General features: G+C 42.0%; 1 protein-coding gene across 1 annotated transcript in view; it reads right to left on the bottom strand.

Moving 5' to 3' along the window:
• Window positions 1–1,817: 1,817 nt before the first annotated feature.
• HESX1 (HESX homeobox 1) overlaps window positions 1,818–24,964 on the bottom strand; it is a 28,738-nt gene continuing 5,591 nt past the window's right edge. Inside the window, exons 2-5 of the mRNA XM_072598992.1 lie at window positions 4,361–4,719; window positions 3,014–3,213; window positions 2,388–2,489; window positions 1,818–2,151 (exon numbers count right to left, since the gene is read on the bottom strand). Of these exons, the coding sequence (XP_072455093.1) occupies window positions 2,053–2,151; window positions 2,388–2,489; window positions 3,014–3,213; window positions 4,361–4,529 (570 nt within the window). The 5' untranslated portion in view covers window positions 4,530–4,719 and the 3' untranslated portion in view covers window positions 1,818–2,052. The remainder of the gene's footprint in view (window positions 2,152–2,387; window positions 2,490–3,013; window positions 3,214–4,360; window positions 4,720–24,964) is intronic.

Here is a 24,964-nt window from a genome sequence, read left to right as displayed (position 1 = left end):
GCTAGTCCTGCTTCTGAAGATGAAACAAATAGCAAGGAGTCTCACTTTGAGAATTCGATGTCCAATAGAGAAGACAGCACATCTGTCAATGGCCATCTCTATACTGGGATTCTTTCTAATGATTTCCCATGTCTGGAGTGCACCATGGTGAAATTTTAGCAAGAGTTCCATCATTCCAAAAAAATGACAAACATGCTTACAAACAACACATATCTAAAACTGGAGCAAAAAATGAGATAGATTGAAATAACTCCCCTGAAGACCACCTTATGTAAGTAAAGGGGCAAATAAAAGTGATGATGCCCCAGTGCAGACAGTATAGGTGGCACAATGTTGTTCATTTGCTGCCACTTCCACAGCTTTTGAAAGATTCTAAAGTACTTTTATGCACTGGGAGCCTCAGAATAATATTGTGATGTTATTAACAGTATTATTGTTGCCACATAAGAAAATTGAGACTCACAGATTTGTTCCTGGTTACACAGCTAGTGAACGTCAGAGGCAGATTTAGAACCCAGAGTTCTCATGACATCAGGTTCAGCAATAAGCATTTATTAAGCACCTACTATATTCATGCAGAGTGCTAAGTGCTGGGAACACAAAGAAAGGCCAAAGATAGTCCCTGCACTTTAGGAGCTCACTCTCTGATGAAGGAAACAATGTACAAGAAACTATATCTCAACAAGCTACATAGAAGATAAATAGGAAATAATAAAGACAGAGAAGGCATGAGAAGATACGGTCTCCTACGCCATGTTGTCTCTGCCTATAAAACACTCATGGTTCACACTCATTCATATCCTTCTCACTCTTAAATTCTGGGTAACTTAATTGCTATGTGACCTTGGATTGTCACTCTCTAGACACTGAGTTTCCTCATTTGCAAATATAAGGAGATAGCATGACATCGCTTCTGAGGTCCTTGCCAGCTGGAAAGTTTAAGCCTTAAGTTAAATTGAAAGGGTTTCCCAGGTGAAAAAGTTGGAGGGAAGGCATATTACTACAGGGGAAAGAGGACTGCACTTCCAGTGGGACAGCCTGGGTTTGAATCCACACTCTCTTTGATTTACTACTTGTGTGCCCTTGGCCAAATACCTTCCTTTCTCTGGACTTTGCTTATCTTGACGAATGTGGTAGGATCAGATGGAAATAGTTAGAGCAGGAGAATTCCTTAGAAGCTCTCCAGTTCAGTGCCCCCATTTTACAGTACAAGGAGGTTGAATTACCCAAGGTCACCCACCTAAAAGCTGACTGAGACAGGATTGGAAATGCCATCCTCTAAGGTTAAATCCTGGCCTCTTTTCACTATGATTCCTCCAGGGGACTTTAAGGTCCCTTCTGACTCCAAATGCAGGATATCACTGTACCCTCAAGAAGTCTCTCCATTGGTTGCTCAAACTGACCCCTAAGTCTCAGGATGAAGTTTTCTCTTGATGGACTGCCAGGGAAATGGTGATCATGGCATTGGAACCCTTTCCCTGGAATTCTACTGAAAAGGGCAACCAGACTGGGGGAGGGGGGAGTGGAAATCAGCGCATATTGTCTTATAAAGGTAATAGACTTAAAAGGCATCATGAGAAACACATTTTTGGATACAGTCAAGGCAGAAGTTGCTCTGCTAGACTGCAAATATTTGTTAAGTCTTTTTTCATTTTAAAAAAGTATCCAAAGATTAGGGCAGTGTGAGAGAAAGATAAGTGCCTGCTCTAAAACAAACAAATAAGTAAATGAAGAAACAAATAAATAATGGTCTCATAACCTGTTCTATTTCTAACGAAATATGTAAACCTGTGTATTACACTCATTTTCTCCAAAAATAACTCTTTAATGAAAATGTTTATTAAAATATATCGGAAAATCCTTTTTCTTTCCCAGGGTGCTCTAATATGATGTGTCATGGTACAGGAATAGTTATTTATAATGTCTTTTCAGGGGAAAAGAATAACAGGTCATTCAGAATGCAGTAAATAAAAACATCCAATTTCTGATGCTAGCGCATTCTATTGGCTCTGCCTACAATTGAAATATAATTCCAGCGACTCAGTCTTCTTCCTATTTGGAGAGGTTTGTACTCAAATTGTTTTTCACCAGTAGGAACTGGGATTCTCTGTGGGATCTTTTCAGCTTTGCTCGGCGATTTTGGAACCAAATCTGAAACAAAGGAAAACCCAAAGAGTATTTAAGGATTTATTATTATTTCCTTCCTGAACTGCAACTGCACTCATGAAGACTGTTGAAACCCAGTACATACATAAGTGTGCACTCATGCTTCACCTGACTGTAATATGGACGTCCCCGCCCCCACCATCCCCATGGCTGGTCAGGGCCTCTCAGGGCTCTGATCTTAACACATCAAGCAGCATAAATTAGAGACTCTGGAAAATTACCTGGATTCTATCTTCCTCCAAATTCAATTTCCGAGCCAAATCTTCTCTGACATCAATACCAGGGTAGGAGTTTACTCTAAAGACATTTTCCAATACTTCAATCTAAGGAGTTAATTAACAATCAGGTATTATCATTCTTAATTTTGCTAAAAGATTCAGTTGGTAAAAATAAACTTTAAAAATACTTCATGAAAGTCCCTTTATGTCTTTTATTAGAGCTAGGCACTGGATCCCTGATTTCATTGGCAGAAGTGAGAAAACTTCCTTTATCAATGCAAGTCTGTATCTCCTCCTCAGATGAGCTGTAGAGCCTTAAACAGTTGCCTAGAACACTGAGGTTAAGTGACTTGGCCAGGGTAATACAGTCAAATGTCGAAGGTCTTCTGATTCCTTTTAATAAACCATTAAAAACCAAACTCCTATGGAGTTCATTAACTTGAGTACTCCCTTCAACGATGCAGGGTGCAGCCCATCCCTATCTGTCCATCCTGTAAGACTCTTGTGTGTAGAAAACTCTATAGCGTGTTATTTTAAGAATGAAAACTCAAAGCCTTAAGTAAAGAGACATCATTCAGGTACAAAGCAATTAATCATATCTAGTGCCAACCGTCAAACCAGATTCTTACCTGGTTCCTGGTAAAAGCAGTTCTTGGTCTCCTGCCTCGGTACCAACTCAGCTCTCTTTTAAAAGACAGTCTTTCTGAAGCTGAAACATATTTCTCATACTTCAAGATTCTTTCTTCTGGTATAGGATAATTCCCAGGATGAGGGAGTAGGCTGCTGCTGGGCAAGATGGGGATGGATAGGCATGGATTTCCATCTTCTCCTAAAACCAGAAAGAAAATGAAGAAAGACACTTCTAAGAGTTCTGCACAAAGTTCTTGAACACAAATGCTCTTTAGTTTCTCAAATGATCTCCCCCTTATTAGTCAAGAACAAAAAAAAGGTAAGGGTCATGCCTGAGATGGATTCAAGGAAACATTTTGTATTCTGAATTGGTCATGTTCCTTGCATTAAAAACAGACACGATTGGACAGTGTCTACTAGGCTGCCTGACCACACAGAGAGTCAGGGAGGGGTGGGACGGGGTGCAACACTAAAGAGTGTGGGTTCAAAGGGCATACCCCTTACAGTTTATTGCCTGGCAGCTGACATCATCTTATTCTTTCCTGTGACCCCTGGCTGGGTGCTTTGCAGTTAAACATAAATGAAGTGACATGGTAGACTTAACAGCATCTCCATCCCTCCTTCTTTCTGTTCTAATTCTATCTGGATCTGTCTTTCCGTTTCTGTTTCTCTTTCTGTCTGTTTTCCCTGTCTCTGTCTCACGATATCTCTGGGTCTGTGTGTGTGTGTGTGTGTGTGTGTGTGTGTGTATGTGTGTTTCTGTCTTCTCTCTCTCTTCATCTCTCTGTTCTGTTTCTCTTTCTGTCCTTTCTGTTTCTGTCTTACTGTCTCTTTGTCGCTGTCAGTCTGTCTTTCTGTGTGTTTGCCTCTGTCTCGCTTTGTCTTCCTGTCTTTCTCTCTGTTTCTGTCTCTGTCTCTCGCTTTCTGTATCTCTCTCTCTCTCTTTTTCCCTCTGTTTCTGTCTCTCTCTCACTTTCTGTATCTCTGTCTCTCTTTCTCTCTGTTTCTGTCTCTCTCTCTCTCTCTGTCTCTCTCTCTCACTCTCTCTGCCTGCCTGCCTGCCTGTCTGCCTGTCTGTCTGTCTGTCTGTCTGTCTGTCTCTCTCTCTCTCTCTCTCTCTCTCTCTCTCTCTCTCTCTCTCTCTCTCTCTCTCTCTCTCTCTCTCTCTCTCTCTCTCACACACACACACACACACACACACACACACACACACACACACACACACACACACACACTTCCACACTTCCACTATCCTGCCCCCCTCAAGTCTGTTTTTTCTGACCCATCCTCAAAGCTCCTCACTCCCGCAGAAGGCCAGAGAAAGCACATTTAAGCAGGGGACCTACCCAAGGGGCGGCAGGGATCTGTCCAGGGTCTGGCCGGAGGAATGGCTGGGCTGCTCTCCTTCTTCGGCTCCAGTCCCAAAAGGCTCTCGATAGAAAAGGAGCGAGGGGAGGCTTTGCTCTCCGCCAGGCTGGGCCGCGTCCGGGAATTGGCGGTCGCGCACAGAGCCATGGTTATGGCTGCGGTGGCCCCCCACCCCACCTCCTGGCAGTTAAATCCGGAATGCGCTCGGAAGGACGCATGCACGCCCGCCTGGTAGCCCAGGTTGCTGGAGCACTTCAGCACCCCGCCGACGGACAGGGACTCTCCAACTGAGCGCCCTAATGTCCTTTATAGCCTGGTACCCAGATCTGGGGGGAAGCTAGAGGAGGAGGAGGGGGTTAGGGAGCTCACGTCATAGCTTAAATCTTGAGCCTGGGCTAGTCAGTGCAGGCCTCCCCACCGAGTTGGAGGAAGGGAAGCTAATTGTTTACTTGTTTGCAAGTAATTAGCAGCTAATGGCCCCCTCTGGGGGTCTCCCCCTTCCACCACCCCCACCCCCAGCGGGTGGTCAGGGATTCGGGAGGCGCGTTATCTCAGCCGAGCAGCAGCCCAGAGGCTGCGGAACTTTCTCCCCAGCCGCGGGGCACGTCCCACACGGGGCCGTCTCCTTTCTGCCAAACCACTAAGGTAGAAAATCGGGCTTTCCCCTTCTGAACTTAAGATTTAGATTGACTCCAGGTACCTGAACCCGGAGGTCCGATCGCGAGCCAAGCTAAGAGTGAAGCATCTCATTTAAGGGGATTTTCTTCCAGGGAAATTTGGGAGAGAGAAAAAAAAAACCCCAATAATCTCTTAATACTATTAGGGTAAGCCTGATGAAAATGCCAGGGGGGGTTTCATATGCATATGTCATGGCAAATGTGGTCGATAAACCCACAATAGCAGGAGCTAGAGGAGAGCTGCCCCGCCCTCCCGAGGTGGCAAAGTCATTAAAACGCAGTGCCATTGTCTTTCAGAAGCCGGGATTAGCTCACGAAAACAGAGGAACAGAGTATTTTCCATCAATAATTCCCTCACTGGCTCAGTCCTTCTTTCCATTAAATGAAGTTGGTGACAGTTCAGCTCAAGGGAAGACGAGTCAAGTCACTTAACCTCCTAGGCCCCAGTTTCCTTCTTTGGAAAATGAGGTTGTTGGACTAGATGCTCTCTGAGGTCCCTTCCAGCTCAGGAAGTATGTCTTCCTAAGGAAGGATCTTAGAGACCACATGGTCCAATGCCCTGACTGTAGAAGACATGAAATGATTGTCCAAGTGACTGGCCAGTAGGCTCTAAGCCCAGGGACTCCATGGGCTTTTTAGTTAGGATCATAGACTCAGAGTTGTAAGGGACCTCAGATCATTTGGTTCAACCTCTTCACTTGCTGGATAAGAAAACTGAGGGACCCAAGGGGAGAGTACAGCAAGAGCAGAGCTAGATTGGAACCCAAGCCCTCTGACTGCAGATTCAGAACTCACTTGGCTGTGTTTGGCTTTGTTACAAAACAAAACAAAACAAAACAAAAACAACTTTTCCTCCTCTTTTTCTTTATACTCCACATTGAGCCTTCAAGTGTTAGGGTTCCTCCCCAGGTGAATGTAAATATTTGTAAAAGACATCTCTCTTTGTCTCCCACCTCTCTCTCCCCTCTTCTCCCCTCATCTTCTTTCTGCACTCTTCTGTCTCAGTGTGTCCCTCCATTTTTCTTACCTGTCTCCACTCTTCTCCCTCCTTCTCCCCCTTTTTCTCTCTCCTCTCTCTCTCTGCCCCTCCCTTCCCCCCTCCCCATTTCTCTGTATGTGTCCCTCCACCTCTCCCCCATGTCACCAGTGATGGACACCTTATCTGCAGAAATTTCCTCACATACATGATTTCCTACACACACATGATTTGCAAGTCATTTTATTGCATGATCCCAAGAAAACTCGAATTTCTGAGCAGATGAGCATAGTTTTAGGGATGGATGGATGAGACCTTAGAAACCATCTATTCCAATGCTTTCATTTTGTAGGAACATTTCTGTAAGTGACTTAAAGATCTGGAGAAGTTTAGCAATTAAATGGATGATGGGGGGAGGGGGTGGTTGTTAAGTCACCCAGATTGGACACTCGACTCTTTTTTCCTAGAGGGCGATTCTTAACCTCTTTGGTGTTGTGGACCTTCTGAAAGCAGTTTGGTGAAACCCCCTTCTCAGAATCACATTATTAAATGCATAAAATAAAATAAATGGGATGACAAAGAAAGCCAATTCAGCTGAAATGCACTTACCAAAATATTTTTAAAAACCAAAAAGCTCATCCTCACCCCATGAGGATGGGTGGGGAGGGAGGGTAGAGAGATAAGTTGGAACTCAAAGTTTTAGGAATGAATGTTGAGAATTGTTTTTGCATACAACTGGGAAATAAGAAATACAAGTAATGGGAAATAGAAATCAATCTTGCCCTACAAGAAAAGAGAGAAGATGGGAATAGGGGAAGGAAGGGATGTGATAGAAGGGAGGGCACATTGAGGGAAGTGGTAATCAGAATGCAAGGCATTGTGAGGGGGGAGAGATGGGGAGAAAATTTGGAACTCAAAATTTTGTGGAAATGAATGTTGAAAACTAAAAATAAATAAATAAACATTTTTTAAAAAAACCAAAAAACTCATGGACTCAAAGTTCAGAACTGCTGTCTTTCCTAAAATGAAGGGCAAAGGGGTTGGATTCTAATGTATAAAGGGAGTCAACAGTTCCGTCATATTGAAAGCACTGTTCTCCTTTAATTTCTCTCCCTACGGTCTCCAAAGGGCATTCCTACCACTCCTCCACCTGCATCCCACCTAAGCAGTGATCCTCTGTTGAGAGACAAAGAACCTCCCCTCAAAAACAAACATCAACAAGAACAGATAGGAAAGCATACAGGAAGGAATAAGACCAGATAGCTACATTCACAGAATGTGTATGCTTTGTGCTTAGCCCAAGCCTTGTACTGTGGAAGAGACACGTTGATTTTTGTAATGGTAGGCAAGGGGTGAGAAAGCATCATGTTTCCCTTAATCTGGGAAGGCTTTGAGGAGATTGGTCTTCAGGAGGTTTTAGGAGAGGTGGAATGCCAAGGTGGGGAGGGGGGCAGTGTGAGAGAGAATGACAAAGAGTTACATGACAGGTACCATGGAGTTTATCCTGGGGGGTTATTACAATTCACAGCCTTCCCTGGAATGTCCCTTTTCTCCTGATATTCCAGTAGGAAGGGAGATGCTTGAGGATAGGAATTCTTTCATTTTTAGTTTTGTACTCTCAGTATCTACCACAGTGCCTGGAACATAGTAGATACTTAATAAATGTTTGCTGATATAACAATTCTGAGTAAGGACTCACCAAGCATCTATTTGGCCTCAAGGTAAGGTCATCCACATGTGTTCTACTGGACAACTGGACAAGAAGCATTTTTCACCCACCTAGTTTCCAGTGTGCACACAGTCCAAATTCCTTAGAATTAAGTCCCAATGAGAATATTATTAGTATAACAAGTGCTATTAATATGCTATTAGTATTTGTTGTAGCCATTCCAGTATGTCCTCTAAAGACCTCCTTCTCCATGACTCATGAATAGTGGTGACTCTTGAAGGCTAGTCCAGGGGAGCACAACCCCTGTCAGGTGTCAATAGCCAGGTGAGAAAACTGAGGCCCAGAAGGGTTAAGACAAGTCAAGAGTGGGACCCAAACTCAGTCCCTCATGAAATAAACTCCTCAGGGTAAATGCTCAAAGGCCACACCAGAGAAGTACAAACCCTGGAAGGTCTTACCAAGTGGGGGTGGTTTGGAGAGTGAACCCAGAGACAGATCATATGGTTTTTGTCCAAGGACCAGCCCAGCTAAGTCCAGAGAAACCCATCCGCAGGAGTCTGACCGTCATGGAGGAATTTCTTTTGGCCATAGCAGCTCCTGAGAATCATAGAGGTGTCCTGAAGGGGCTGCAATCACCTTTGGGGATCAACTTCATCCTCCCTCTTTTTTGAACTAGTGAAATATAAGCAGGGCTTTACCAAAATTGTTCTGGGTCTGAGTTTTTATGATTCTGAAGCATCTTATTAAACAGTCATTGGCTCAACAGATTTTCATACTTATTAGGAAATTATGAAATACAATTTGCATGTAGAAAGGGACTATTCTCCCCCATCTGCATATTAAAAGATTAGTCTTGGTCTAATACCTACCTTTAGAGACTAGAGTTTGGCTGGCAACAATTGGCATTTATATGGTTATGGGATGTTTGCGAAGTGATTTCCCTACATTATCTAATTTGAGGTTCTCCAGCCCAATGAGGGAAAAGCTTAGAAGTACCAGGAGCTCTACCTTACAGCTGAGGAATCAGAGGCTGAGGGTGGGGGGCAGAAATGACTGACCCAAAGTCACACAGCCAGTAGGTGCCAGATGTGGGGTTCTAACTCATTTTTTTTTCAAACATCCCAACAGTATAGCAGGGATCACTTTACCATCAACAGCCATCAGAGTGAAGTGGAGGTTGGGGTATATCTATCCCATAGGCTCATTCTAGCACATGGGGGCCATTGCCAGTCAGCTGGCCACTGGACCCAGATGGCTCAGAAGGAGAGAGTGAGGTTGGTGACTTTGCGCAGCCCTCCCTCACTTAAATCCAATTCACTTGCATGTCATGGCATCACCTCCCTGATGTCATGGTCAAGCATGAAGGACAAACAACAACAATTCTGGCACATGCTCTGACTCCCCTAATCAAGAGATTGCACAATTCTAGGGGCAGAAGGGTTCTCAGGGGTCTCACTTGCCCCCAAATGAGGATCATTTGGTGATACAGCAACTACAGCAACTCTGACTGAGTGTTTTTCCAATCTTTGCTTGAAGACCTCTGGTGAAGGAGGAGATCACTACCTCCCCTCAGTGTTTGGCACATAGTAGGCACTTAACAAATGTTTATTTATTATTCACTTTATTGATAGACAGCTTACTTCACTGTTGGACAGCTCCTATAAAGAGGAAGTTTTCCCTATATCAAACATCAAACTTCGACTATGAATCAGACTCATTGCAACTTCCACCCATGGCTCCTGGCTCTGCCCTTGGGAGTCAGTAGCTAATAGCCTGCATTTACATAGGACTGTAAGGTTTGTGACATGCTTTATAAATATTATCTCACAACAACTCTGAGAGGTAGGTGTTATTATTTTCTCCACTATACAGATAAGAGAACTGAGGCAGGCAGTGGCTAAGTGACTTGCCAGTGTCATGCAGGTAGTAAGTGTCCGAGTTTGAATTTGAACCTAGGTCTCTCTAACTCCAGGTTTGTGCTTTATCCACTAAGTCACCTGGCTGCCCCTTAAGTGGAATCAATCTTATCTTTGTTCCATCTGAATGTTGTCAGGTACCCTGACCAAGCAGTCACTTCTCCAGAGTAAGCCTTCCAGTTCCATATGTGGATTCTCAGACAGCATGAACAAGGGACCGTCGTCATCCCAGTTATCTTTTCAGGACATACTTCAAGTTTTCAATATCCTCCTCCTAGAACTGAAAACAGTACATCAGATGGTCTGCCCAGGGCAAAAGTCAGCTGAATGCAGTGGAATGTCTCTATTTCTGGACACTCTGCACCCCACTTTCACCCCTGTGTTGGGTGAAAGATGAAATGACTGAGAAAACAAAGGCTGTAGCTTCAAATCAATTTATTTAGCAAGATTCACCAACTGCCCAATAAATCAAGTCCACTCATTTTCCTCAGCTTTGGCGCCAGACCCTGAATGGGGGAGGAGGGGGACATAGACTTTGATATTTAAAAATAATTAATCAAATAAGGCCAATTAATTAAAATAAAACAATTAGCCAGGACACCAAATTAGGTAATCTGATTTCTAATTGGAGGAAAGAATAGATACTTTCCAAGTTGGGAGGGAGAGAGTGAACAGGTACAGTTCCCTGCCATCAGAAAAAGAGGTGTCTCCCTCCCCAAGAGTCTGTGAACACTCAAAGGATCAGGAAAACAAGAGCTGATTGACCAGCACGGGGTGAGGTTTCAGTAACATGTGAGTTGCTTGAGAAAACTCCTTGCCTCAGTTTTCAGATCTGACGGAGTCTGTGGTCAGCGTAATCGAGATCCTTGTTAAGGGTCTCTGACCAGCAGGCAGAGGTGGTCCAGCTTCCCAGACATGCAGGGACAGGCTCAAACAAAGCAATAAAGTTTTCTCCCAATTCTCCCAAGACAGAAATTGGACTAGGTCCATAACTGAATAGAAAAGGAACTGAGCTGGCTCCAGAATTGAGTCACATATGGAGTCCGTGGGGTTCACCCAATTCGCCACTAGCTGTCCTAATCTCCCCAATTCCCTCACCCCCCAACAGAGTGTAAAACACATTAGGTTTTAGGGATGTCATATCACACTATTGAAAGGTATTTGAGCTTGTGGTCCACTAAAACCTGCAAACCTTTTAAAATTTAATTGTCTCTAGGCTGTGCCTCACTAACCGTATACTTGTGAAGGTGACGTTTTTAACCCTCTATGTATTTGTCACTATTAATCACAGAGAGCTGTGACTGGTCTTGTTCAGGAAGACCTGGGTTCAAGTCATGTCTCTACTCTTGATCTTAGACAAGTCACTGAGCCTTTTGTTGATTCTCTGGAATTGACCTTCTCTATAGCTTCTCTGGACCCACTGCAAGCTCCGTGAGGTCAAAGAAGGGTCTTTTCTCTTCCTTTGTACTCCTAGTGCTTGGCATAATACCTGGCACATTATAGATGTCCAATAACTATTTGTTGTCTGACTGTGTGAGAAGCTGCCTCTGATGGAGAGAGTTTCGGAGAGGGAAGCCCTTCATACTTAGTTTTGATACTGATGAAATCTTAGGGCTGGGCTGCACCCCTCAAAGAAAACACTCCTTTGTCTTTTTGGATTCAGCCAGTGCTCTAGATACATACATGAAGGTTGTCAAACTTCATTAGAAACAGGAGCCACACATCTACACTTAAGGATCCTGCTACCACATACTGACTTAGTTTTAAAATGAGTTGTGTATGTTTTATTGCATTTTTTATTTATTTTGATTAAAATTTCCCAATTACATTTTAACACTCAGGAGTACTGCAGGCAGCATATGGTCCCCAGTCTGTGTGTTGTACCCCTTTTTCTAGACCAGGAGTTCCTAAACTTTTTGCATCATTGACCCCTTTGACAGTCTGATGACAACCTCCCTTCTCTGTGTGTCTCTATCCCTCTCTGTCTCTTTCTCTCTGTCTCTGTCTTTCTCTCTGCCTCTGCCTCTCTCTCCTTCCCTCTTTCCTTTCTCCCTCCCACCCTCCTCATTTTCCTCCTCCTCCACTCTCTCTTTTACAATTTTAATTTTTTATTATTTTAAACATGATAAACATGTGCATAAATGAATATTTCCAGGTATGCTTGAAAAAGAGGATTGCATATGAATCTATGAGTCCCTATCCCACACAGCTTGCTTTTTTAAAAGTATAATTTTAACACATTAATTCCAAAGCAGTTCTGCTTCTCTGTCTCCCTCTGAACTTCTATTTTCTTCTGTGCTTAAAAAAAATCTTTCTTTTGTAGTTGCCAAAAACTGGAAGTCAAGGGGATGTCCATCAATTGGGGAATGGCTGAATAAATTATGGTATATGAATGTAATGGAGTACTATTGCGCCATAAGAAATGATGAACAAGAAGACTTCAGAGAGGCCTGGAAGGACTTATATGACCTGATGCTGAGTGAAAGGAGCAGAACCAGGAGAACTTTGTGCACAGCAACGACCACAGTGTGCGAGAGTTTTTTCTGGTAGACTTGGAATTTTGTAATAACGCAAGAACTTCTTAAAAAAAAATAATAAAATCCCAATGGTGGTTCTCTAAGGCAAAATGCCTTCCACACTCAGAGAAAGAAATATGGAAGTCATTCGCAGAATGTAGCAGATCATGTTTGTGTATGTGTATGTTTTTGTGTATCATGTTTTGATTTGTTATATGATTTCTTCCATTTATTTTAGTCCGACAACATAGCATGACTATAGTGAAAATGTACTCAATAGGAAAATATATGTAGAACCTATACAGAACTGTATGCAGTCGTGGGGAGGGAGGGGGGTAGTGGGGGGTAGGTGTGGGGGGGATAAAATCTCAATTGTATGGCAGCGATTGTTAAACATTAAAAAATAATTTAAAAAAAAAGTCTTTCTTGATCTACTTTCTTTTTTGGCATCACTCTCACTATCTGCCCTCCCTCCTTCCTCACTTCTCCCCCCTCATCACTCAGCCCTTCCTCCCTTGTAACACATGGGCATCGTTAAGGAAAGCACATCCATACAAAGGCTTTGTCTGAAAACACATGTCTCATTCTTCACCTGTAGTTTCCCACCTTTCTGTCAAGAGATGGACAGAGAGCTTAATCATCAGCTCTCTAATCGTGGTTGGCCAGAGTTTGGTGATCAGCGCTCTTAAGTCTTTGAAAGCTGTTTTTCTTTACAGAGTTGCATTCTTGTATACCTTTTCTCCTGGTTCTCCTCACCTTACTCTGCATGGAGTTTTTAAATGAACAGCTTTTATTTCACCCTGGGAAAGCCATTTGGGTAACTGTTCCTTAGTTCATTCTTGGCATTTTTTTTAAGTTTAGTATTTTATTTTCCCCAATTACAATTTTCAACTTTTTTTAAAAATTGAGTTCCAAATTCTTTCCCTGCCTTCCCACCCCCTCACGGAGAAGCCAAGTAATTTGATACAGGTATGCAAAACATTTCCATATTAGTCATGTTGTAAAAGAAACTACAGAGCAAAATTAAAAACCAAGAAAAATAAAGTTAAAAAAAGTATCTGCATCAGTTCTTACAGGTCTATCCCTATCATTATTTCTTATGGCACAATCATATTATATTCTATTTCCTTGGGTACAGTAGTTTGTAGTGGATGTTTAGCAACCAGCTCTCCAAGAGTGCATGTATAACAGACTTTTAAGCTCAAATGACATTATTCTCTCTATCAACTTCTTAGGTCTGTAAATCAACAAAACAATAAATGAAGCCTCCATTTGTAGCATTATTGATTTCCTGGGTTTAAATGCTCACGGTGAAAATTTAACAATCAGCTCTCCAGCACAGCTCTGCTTAGGGGTCATGTAACTAATTAGCACAGAATCTCACTTTGTAGTACAGGAGAGTTTGGGTAAAAAGCAGCAGAGCCACACAGATATGGTTAACGAAACTTTATTCCTATTTACAAAGGGAGGAGGAGAATGGATGGCAACAGCCCACAGTCTCAGAGTTCTATTTCCATTGTCTCCAACCAAAGGTAGCACCCAGTAGGGGTGGGGGCTTCCAGATGTGAAACCCCACCTCCCTCCATTGAAGGCCCAGAACCCATCAAGGGGACAAAGAGCCAGCTAGCACTAAAAGGAGACTGCCCATAGTGGAGGTTAGTAGTGTAGTCAGGACCAGTGACATGAAGGTATTTTCATTGGTTGTTGTTCAGTCATGTCTGACTCTTTGTGACCCATTTTGGGGTTTTCCTGGCAAAGATAATGGAGTGGTTTGCCATTTCCTTCTCCAACTCATTTCCAGATGAGGAAACTGAGGCAAACAGGGTGAAGTGACTTGCCCAGGGTCACACAGCTAGGAAGTATCTGAGGTCAGATTTGAACTCAGGAAGCAAAGTCTTCTTGATTCTAAAGTCATTGCTCTATCTACTGAACCACCTGGAATCCTGGCCATTTTTCCACCACACCAAAGGTGTGAGGAATGAAGAGTAGGGACATAGGGAATTTGTAACTCAATCCAGCAAGAGGTTGGGGGAGGAGGGCAAAGTCTTTGGATTTATTAATCTTAGCAAATCCCTCAGAGTCGAGGTCATACCAGTCAAACCATTTTGTCCTTGTTTCCCACATTTATTATTGTAATTAACCTGACAAATCACTCCACCGACCAAGCACCGGCCAAGCATCACCACTCACAGAACTGAGCTACCAGCTTACCAAAGGGAGATCCTTTCTCTCTATCTATCTGCTTCCTTATCCTGGGCACCAATGCCCTATTTACCAGTCACAATGAAATGATGTACTCTTCAGAAAGACTCAAAGAGGGATGACTTGGACATTGTAATGTATATGTCTGCCATGCTTAGTTTCAATGATGTGTAGATTCTGCAAGGTTTTGTTAGGATTTTCTGTGTTCCTGGTTTGCTTCCAATAGAGCCCTCAGCATTAACATAAGCAGGCTCTACTCAGGATATTGGCAGGCACACAATCAGGATACCCCAAGGCTGAGACACATGGGGCAGTGGGCTTGAACAAAGTCTAATGAGCTAAACTTTAATTTCCTTGGTCATTTCCCTCCCCTCCCCCAACAATAAGAAGAAGGTGTGTGTCTGGAATGTTTCAAGCTCCTGGGGTGTGCTTGGCTCTTCTTAGCTCTGCTTGGTAGATTTGTGGCCTAGTGTATCCTAGATGATAAACTACGTGGGGCAGTACAAATTCTGTGGGACTTCTGGGTTTGTACTGCTTAATGCAAGAGTCACTTATTGTCTTCCTCATTAATACATATCTTGCAAACCTTGCTTTGCACGCAAATGGCTATCAGCACTTAGCCCAGTACCTGGCGCATAGTAGGCACAATAAATCTTTATTGACTGACTCACTGACTGATTTAGACAGGGACTGGATCCATGATTTCATTGGTATAGGGAATTCCCAGATGAAGAAACTCACTCTGCCAATATAGATAGGAATCCTAACTACATCTTATCTATATTTGAGATAAGAGATGCTGAATGTCTTGCCCAGGGTCACCTAGCCAGTATTTGCCAGAGGCAGGTCTTGAATTCAGGACTCCTTGGCTCTGAGGCCAGTCAGCTATCCATTATACCACATTGCCTCTTAAATCTTAAAAGACATCTGTAATTCACAAGTAAAACTTTGGGGAAAATGAATTAGAATTTCATATTTGGAAGGGACCTTAGGGGCTATATTATCTAAACAAGAATTCTGTCTACCCTTTATTTGACCAATGGTCAGTCATTCTGTCCTTGAAGCCCGCTGGAGAGGAACAACCCATTTTCCCCCTGTCTCCAAGGTAGATCCTTCTATCTGTGGACAACTGATTCTCTGGATGTTTGTCATGACATCTAACCTAACGGTGACTTTCCAATTTGTGCCCATTTACATCGATGTAGACATGATCAAGTAGGTTTTAAATCTGCCCCTGTGGTCCTCCCATCAGCTTCCTCTTCTTTCTGATGGGAGGGCTGGAAAGTGGAGGGCCCAAAGCCTTCTTTTATAGAGGGCAGAACCTAGATTTAACTTCCTCTGTTTTCCACCAGCAGCTCTTCTGGATTTCAGCTCCATGATGTCTCTTCCCTTACTCTTTTCCAGCTTTCTTCTGTGTCTTTCCCCCTTTAGATTGTAACCCCTTGAGGGCAAGGAATGTCTTTCTTTTTCTTATTTGTATCCCCAGCATGCAGCACAGTGCCTGGCACATAGTGAGTGCTTAGCAAATGTTTATTGGATTGAATAGTAAAATGATGAAAAAAGAGATTTCCTTCCTTTGCTCTCCCGTAATCCAGAGGAATCGCATGTTGTTTTCAGCCATGTCCAGCGCTATGTGACCCCTTTTGGGTTTTTCTTGGCAAAGACACTGGAGTAGTTTGCCATTTCCCTCTCCAACTCATTTTACTAATAAGGAAATTGAGGCAATCAAGGTTAAGTGATTTGCCCAGAGTCAGGCAGGTATCTGAGGCTAGATTTAAATTCAGGTCTTCCTGACTCCAGGCTTAGAACTCTATCCATTGGTCCAGTCTGAATTCTTAAGTGATTTAAGATTGAATTCTGGGTCAAACAATGAACGCTGATGTGAGAGAAATACAACACAGCCACACACCCTGTGACTAGCTCCAAATTCTCAGTGTGGCTGACTGATTCCATTAGAGAAGCATTTATCAATCACTTATTGTGCCGGGCACTGCACTAAGTGCTAGGGATCCCAAGACAGAACACAATATAGTCCCTGAACTCTTGGAGATGACATCTGCTAGGAGAATATCATCCATCCATAAGTGTTTATTCAGAGGCAGTGAGGTGCCAGGCACTGGTTAATGACTGGTTATTACAAGGGCAAATATGAAACATTCCCTGCTCTTGAGGATCTCACACTATCAGGAAAGACAACACATACATTTATACGTATATACAAAATACATATGTAATGTGGGTGTGCCTGAGTCTCCACTTCCATTGTACCCCTTTACATTTCTCCCCTTCAGTGCATGGACACCTGCTTGCTCCCAGGTATAGTTTACTCATTCAATCTGCCCTGGAGAAGGACGATCACTACACAGTTACCCTTGAAACTCTCTTGAGATTCCAGAGGTAACCCTACAGAGTGCAAATGCTCCTTTAGCTCTTGAGTCCCCACTAGTGTACCCAAACCAGACATTCACAATGACAACACTGTTAATCTTAAACATTTACTTAGCAATGCAGCAAAAAGCATAACATCGCAGATACCATATGTTAAAGCAAATTCAGAAAGAATAAATACCTAACAATGCCACAAATTAAGCTCACCTCTCACCAATTATACCACCAGTATCTGGGGGAAGGGGGAAGTGGACTTATAGCAACCTAGTAGGAAAGTACCCAAGGGAGGAAAGTCCATGAGTTTAGGGTGACTCACACAACTCTTGACCACAAACTCTGAGGCCATTGGTCCATTTAGAAGCTTCTGCACCACCCAGAGCTGCTTCTCTAATACTGCTTGTCAATGTGGTCCTTGTTGTTTTCTAGCTGGGCAAAACTACTCTAGAACTGACAGCACAAGCTCTTTCAGCCTATCATCACTTTTACAAGGATGTTGAGAAGGCGTTCACTTTTTACTTGGATATCAGTTACCCTTAAGTCAGAGAGCTTCCAACTCATGTCTGACAATTTTACAGACTGGAGAGCCCAGTCAATGACTGGATACTGTTGTCCGATCGCATTGTAGCAAACAGAGCTCTCATAGCAAAACAATTTAAGTTGACTCGAGTAAGGCAAACAAGCCTAGCTAGCCCTCAGTAACACTATCAAAACAAAATAGCAACTGTGGGACTTCTTTCCTTTTTCTGCTTTTACCTCTCATCCCAGAGGGGGCAGTAAAAGGCAAGGGGCATTTCTGAGAGGGTTCACCTCCCTCAGCCTTAGCCAGGGGGGCACTCAGGGGCTATAACTGGTACTGAAGTTACCTTCCAAATCTGTGCAGCAGCTTCAGTGTATAGTCATGCCTTTAGGAACTAGTCAGTTTCCTTAGAGCTCCCAAACTGGAATCAAGAAGATTCCTCTGCCTGAGTTCAAATCCAGCCTCATACACTTACTAGCTGTATGACCCTGGGCAAGTCACTTCACCCTGCTTGCCTCAGTTCCTTCATCTGTAAAATGACCTGGAAAAGGAAATGACAAACCACCCCAGTATCTCTGCCAAGAAAACCCCAGATGGGGTCATGAAGCGTCAGACATGACTGAAAACTTACCGTATCTGACTGCTTCTGCTACTAATTTCTTCACACAATTTCATCAAAACTTTTTTCTTACAAAACTGGATTGATTCCTACTCAGTCTTCTGCCACGTTCTTCAATGTCTTCATCAAATCACACTCAGTCTCTTTCTCCGCCCCCATTATCTTTCAATTACTTAAATCAGAGCCTCCTACCACAGTGTGACTCATCTTCACTTATAGGATAATGACTCACCAAGTTTTCCCAGTAAAATCAATAGGCTTTATTGAATCCCACCCTCATCTCCAAACAGTCAGATTATAGTCATATTATTTTTCTTTCTTTCCTTTTTAGTTTAGTTTCGAAGGACCATATTGCTCTATAGCTCTACGCTCTCAGCACACAGCCCACCATCTCATTCTGTGTCCTTGAAACTGTTTTGTAATAGTTTTGTTGTTGTTCAGTCATTTTTTCAGTTGTCTCTGACTCTCTGTGACCCCATTTGGGGTTTTCTTGACAGTGGTTTGTCATTTCCTACTCCAGCCCATTTTGGAGATGGGGAAACTCAGGCAAACAGGGTGAAGTGACTTGCCCAGGGTCACACAGCTAGTGTCTGAGGCCAGATTTGAACTCAGGAACAGAAGTCTTTTGACTCCAGGCTGACACTCTATTCACTGTGCCTACCTTGCTGCCTATAATAGTTACATTTTCCCAATTTTTAATAAATAAAAATTTTGTATGCCCCTTTAAGTCATCAAACTCCATATAAAAGGAGACATCAATCCACATCCTTTGCAAGCTGATTTGAGTTTTAATATTCACACCATAGTTCATTTTCTGTCCCAATCCACTGAAATCTCATCTGAAAATGGTTTCTCTGTGTGTATGTGTGTGTGTGTATGTGTGTTAGCAGTATTAATTAAATCAAAGGGTTTTTTCTACTCCTTTCAGGTATCAAAATATCCATTTATGACAGAGCCAATACTTTACATCCTTTGCCAGTTTACTTAAATCTTTTCCTTTATGCACAAGTACTTTTTCTGTCCGTTTCAGCACTAAAGTGCTCCAGATGAAAGGAACCTGTAACTTCAAGGGAAAGTATCTTACACATACAAAATAAATGAAGGGAAAATTTTTTTTGTAGAAAACAGCAGTACATGGAGAAAAAGGAAAGGCTTTGCATAAAAGGAAGAACATATTGAGGTTTGAAAAAAAAAAGTAGCAATTCTAAGACGCTGAGGGGAGAATGGTTAGGTATTCAGGGCACGAAGGACAGCCTCCCAGTCATGCAGGCGTACAACTTGAGTGACATCCTCTACACCTGACAAACCCTCTGGCCATATGCATTCCATTGCTGAGTCTTGTTTCTATCTTTACAAAATCTCTCGTACATATGCCTTCTCTCCCATCACCCAACCACAACCCTAGTACAGATCTTCATCATCTCTCCTCTGGACTGCTGTAACAATCTAATTGGTCTCTTTCCTTCTAATCTTCAGCTCTCTAGTTCATCCCCCACAACTGGTAAATTAACATTCCCAAACAAATCTCATTTTCAAAGTCTTTCTTCATACATATATTTCCGCAGTTTTAAAAAAGATTCTTTCTTTTAGAAATCAAACTTTTTGACATTCTTTTTATACTCCTTTTAGAAATCAAACTGTTCAATGTTCTTTTTTACTTTTAAAAATCAAACTGTTCAGCTATGAAAAAAGTAGTATCTTCCATCTTCTACCAATTGGTTTCATCAGACTCTTTTTTTTCTGCTGCTGAGGATCACAGGATCTCAGTTTTGGAAAAGACCTCGGGGAACAAGTCCAACTCCCGATCTAAGTAAGTATCCCTGCCCCATTCAACAAAACTGACGTTCAGTAATTCAGCATCTGTGGAATAGCCTATATGAGTAGAAAGTTCTTCCTGAGATCAAATCTAAATCTGTCCCTTGGCTGCTTCCACATATGGCTCCTGGCTCTGCCTCCTGCAGTTGTACAAGTCTCCGAACCACTTGCACTTCACAATCCTTCAGATACTCAAAGACAGCTTTAATGTCCCCTACCCACCCCACCCCCCCAAAATCTTCTCTTTTCCAGACTAATCACCTCTAGTTCCATCAACCAATCCTCATATAGTAGGAAATGGACTCGACTATCTTGGGTGTTGTCCTTGGGAGCCCCCCAATTCGTCCATATGCTTCCTAAACCAGGGTGCCCAGAGTAGACCACAATGTACCAGATGAGGTCTGACGGTGGGAGAGGCACCATGGCCCCTCATTACTGTATACTACACCACTCAAGCCTTTTAGGTTCCATGTCACACTGTTGACTTGTATTGAGTTTGGAGTTCACTAAGACTTCTGGAGACAATATTAATAATGAAACTGTGATAACATTTATCAGTATTAACACTCGTACACCACTGGTCTCGGCTAAAATATATGTACTGCAAGAAGCTTAGGGAATGCTGCCACCTATTGGCAGTGGGAGAAAGAGCCCTGGTAACATAAATCAGAGAAGGGGATGTCCTGATAAAATGGAATGGATAGCCCCAGCTTTCATCTTTTGAAATTTCTTGGTCCCTCTTGGATCGAGAAATATGAATCCTGTATCTGTGGATTAAACATCTCTAGATCACACAGTGGTCTGAAAGGGCAGTCCCTTCCCACTCTTACACAGGGAGGCAGCCTAACTCAGACTTCTGGAAGCTTGGCTGCTGTCTGACTCTATTGCACATGAAGCAGTCATAAGGAAATGAATGTGCACTGCATGAAACAGGAAGATTACTAGTTTATTTATAGATGTAAAAATACTTTTTATGGATCCCTTTGGTTTTGGTCATAGTGGGTTTTGTGTATATGCTCATCTCCAACTGCAGCCCTATCACTAAATCTTCCCTTTTAAAGAAGAAGGAGAAGTCAGAAAAGAAATGTAATGGCCAGGTGTGACATTTTTTGCAGTCCTTGCAGTCCTCCATTTTTCTTCCAAGACGACAAGAATGTGTTCCATTACCTGGTTTCTGGGACCAAGATTGTTTATTTCAATTATTTGGTGTCTTTTTGGTGTTAATATTCCAGTATTACTGAAAATGATCAGGGCATTTGATTTATCGGTGATTAATTCAATAAGCATCTGTTAGCAATCAATTAATACATTTATTAAATATTATTTATTAAAGATCTAATCTAATGTTCTCAAGCATCATCCTTCTTGATCTCTCTACAATCTTTGCCATGGCTGATCACCCTCTTCTCTTCAGATACTCTCTTTTCTCCACAATTTCATGACCCTACTTTCTCCTGATTCTCCTCCTGTGTCTGTTCACTCCTCTGTCTTCTTTGCTGGATCTTCATTCAGGTCATGCCCTCTACCCATGGGTGATTCTCTGGGATCTTTACGGCTTCACTTGGTGATCTCTTTAGCTCTTATGGACTTAGCCTATGTAGATGATTCAGAGATAAATTTGTCTAGCAGTAATCTCTTTCATGTTGGACATTTTGACTCAAATGTCTCATAGACATCTTAATGAACGTCTCCAAAAATGAGCTAGAAATATTGGTCTCTATAAACATGGATGATGACATGGTTTCCTATTTTGGCAGCTTCACTAGTGTGAGTATAGGGAGCTCACAGTATAAGAGCTTTATCCTCTAAGCTGTATCATATTAGAACTAATCTATCACATCTGGGGTTGCCAGGAGCAAGGACAAGTGAATTGCCCAAGGGTGACACAGCTAGATGCATCAGAAGGAAGACCGGAGTTCAAATCCAGCTCAGACACTTACCGGTCATGGGATCCTGGGCAAGTCCCTTAACCCTGATTGCCTCCAAAAAATATGCAGTAAGCTTATGGTGCTGTTGGAAGGGACAACTATAGAGCATTTAAGGTTACATACCTGATATAACTTGATTCTCACTGTTGTGAAATAGATACTATTGGGCCTATTTTGTTCTTGTTCAATTGTCTCAGTCATTTCTGACTCTTCATGACCCCATTTGGGGTTTTCTTATTAGAGACACTGAAGTGGTTTGCATTTTCTTCTCCATTTGCAGATGAGGAAACAGAGGCAAACAGGGTTAAGTGACTTGCCCAGGATCACACAGTTAGTATCTGAGGGCAGATTTGAACTCAGGTCTTCCTGATTCCTATCCTCTGCTCTATCCACTGCAGCACCTGGCTTCCCTGTGCCCATTTTATAAATAAGTAAGCTGAGAATCTTAAAGAAGGGACTTGGTAAGTTTAAGTCATAGTTTTTTTGTCTCTGACCTTAGAGCCTGGAATGGGTTAATTTCAGAAATCCAGCCCTCTTGCTAATCAGTGATCTATTCTTACCTCAAAAATTTTGCTAACCTTGGGGAATATGTATGAAAGAAAAGTCTGTTGACTTTTCTCAACTAGAGTTGAGTCTGATATCGTAACTCCATCAAGCTATCCTTCAAGGATGTCTGGTTTGCTGTCATGCACCTCCACTTAAACAATGAGCCCTTCCCAGTCTCATGAGAGAAAGGGAGGGTCATTGCCAGCCCCCATCACCAAGCTTCCAACCAATCATGTTATTCTCTGCACCTCAGCTCTGTGACCAATCATGTCACCCTTAATCCCATGATATCATCTACCTTGTTCTGTTCATTGTTCTGTACTTACTCCCCAAAACCTATAAAAGGGAGCTGTCTGTTCCCTGGGGTCTTTAACATAAACAGAGGTAATCCATTGACTCGTTTATCCATCGACAGCACCCCCTGCTAAAAAGCATTATCTTGTGGGGAGATCTGCCTCAGTTTACCCTTTTGTTAAGTTCCAAATACAACAGCATGTAGTAAATGCTTGTTGACCGACTTACAGAAAAAGTACACTGTCCATCAAACTGAGCATCTCCTCTCCCATTCCCTCAATCCCCTCCCTGTCTGCCTGTTCCAGGCTCTTACACACTTTCCCTTCCTGCCTCCTGTCTTCTGACAGGTTCTCAAAGTCAGGTACTGATCTAATGAGTTGCAGATTCTATTTCCCTTCAGTATCACCACAGTGCTTCACATTTGCTTTAAGAAAACACTATTGCCCATACTTCTTCCTGGTTACCTCCATCACATGTTATTTTCCTCTATTAGAACTGAAGCTCCTTTTATTTCTTTTTCACTGGTTGTGAATTCACCTTTTTAATTTTTTGAATTTGTAATTTTATTTTCTTCTTTCTTTACTGCACTAAAATAGCTAATGGATTATCTACTTTATTTTGTTTAAATTGGCACTAGTTTTATTTATTAGTTCAATGGTTCCTTTGATTTTCAGGATTTTTATTTTGATGCTTAATTGGAATTTTAAAACTTGTTGGTTTTCTTGCGTGTTTGTTTTTTAGTTGCATGACCAATTCACTGATCTTTTCTCTTTTATTGATGAACATATTTAGAAATATAAAATTTCCCACTAAATATTGTTTTGACTGCATCCCCCAAATTTTGGCACATTGTCTCCTTGTATCCATTGTTTTTACGATATGTTCATTAATGCAACCATTCCTTAGGATTCAGTTTTTTAGTTTCCAATGACTTTTTCATCTTTGCTTCAGAGGCCCTTTTCTGAATGTCATTTTTACTGCATTATGTTCAGTAAAAGAAGCATGTAACATTTATGCTTTTCTGCATCTGTTAGTGAGATTTTTATGCCCTAATAGGAATAGTTTTCACTTTACAAAAGTGGAATGCTGTGAAAACCTCTCCATAAAGTGATTTTTAAGTAATGTGAATTTGGCCCAGGTCATGGGGAAGAGAGGGAAGTAGGGAGGCAGGAAAGGGGCAGTTTGTGGTTCAAAGACATGTGGGGGCCAGGCTTAGAGAAAGAACAGGAGAAGGAACACATGGGGGCCAGAACTAAGCACCTGAAGGCCTGGCTGGAATCAAGAGGAAGAACACACAGACATGATATGTAGGGGCCAGACATGGACACAGACAGGATAGGACAGGTGATGTGTGGGGGCTGGGAACAGACAAGTTGTAGTTGAGTACAGATAGATGGCAGACAGGGTATGTGGAGTGGGGCAAAGGTCTCCATGTGCAGTGGATAGAGCACTGGCCCTGGAATTGGGAGGACTTTAGTTCAAATTCAGACTTAGATGCTTACCAACTGTGCAACCCTGGGCAAGTCACTTAACTCCAACTGCCTCCAAAAAAAGAAAGATAATGATTATAACAGTATAACATATCAAAACCTGTGAGATGCAGCCAAAAGTCTTCTTATAGTCAAATTTATGTCACTAAAAACCTGTAAGAATTGAGAAAATGAATTAAATTTGTACCTAAACCTAAAGGCACTAGAAAAGGAACAAAGCAAAAGACAAAGAAAGGGATATGGGTGGTAGTGAGAATGGAGTTGGGGTGGGTTGGAAAGGGGGTGGGAAATGTTACTGTCCAAGGGAACTGGAAGAAATAAAACCAAAGATACAGAATGGAAAAGCTATGGAGGAAAGAATGGTGAGGAGAACTGATATCTCAGAACACACAATAGAAAATCTTAATCAAGGGCTGAATGCCTTGAAGATTAGAGTGGACCAGACAGAAAACCATAATTCAATAAAATGATAAGAAAGAAAAAAACAAAACAAAAAAAATTGGGGAAAAAACCTCTGAAGACTTCAGAAATATAATGTTCAAAATAACCTGGAAAACAGATTAAGGAGTGACAAGGCAAGAATTAATAGACTATTTGAAAACTATGATCAGCAAGGGGGGGGAAATGTCTGAATGTCATATCTGAGGAAAACATAAATGAAAATTACCTAGATCTCTTAGAACCAGAGGACAAAAATAAAAATAGAATCTATCAGTAACTTAAAGGAAGAAATTACAAAATGAAAACTCCCAGAAATATCATCGTCAGTACATAGAGTTTTCAGGTCAAAGAAAAAAAGTGATACAAATAGTCAAAAAAAGAGTTTAAATACAGGATTACAAGAGATTTATTAGTTGTCATTATAAAGAGGAGAGCTTGGAATATGACATTCCAAAAGACAAGAGATAAAGGTTTAAAACCAAGGATTACCTATCTGGTACAGCTAAGTATATTCTATAGGGAAAAAAGGTAACCTTTAATGGAATATGGGGCTTCTAAGCATTCCTAATGAAAAGGCTAGAGCTGTGT

Source organism: Notamacropus eugenii, chromosome 3, assembly GCF_028372415.1.
Source record: "Notamacropus eugenii isolate mMacEug1 chromosome 3, mMacEug1.pri_v2, whole genome shotgun sequence".
In the NCBI taxonomy this organism is placed as follows: domain Eukaryota; kingdom Metazoa; phylum Chordata; class Mammalia; order Diprotodontia; family Macropodidae; genus Notamacropus; species Notamacropus eugenii.
This window is presented reverse-complemented; position numbering and strand designations above follow the sequence as displayed.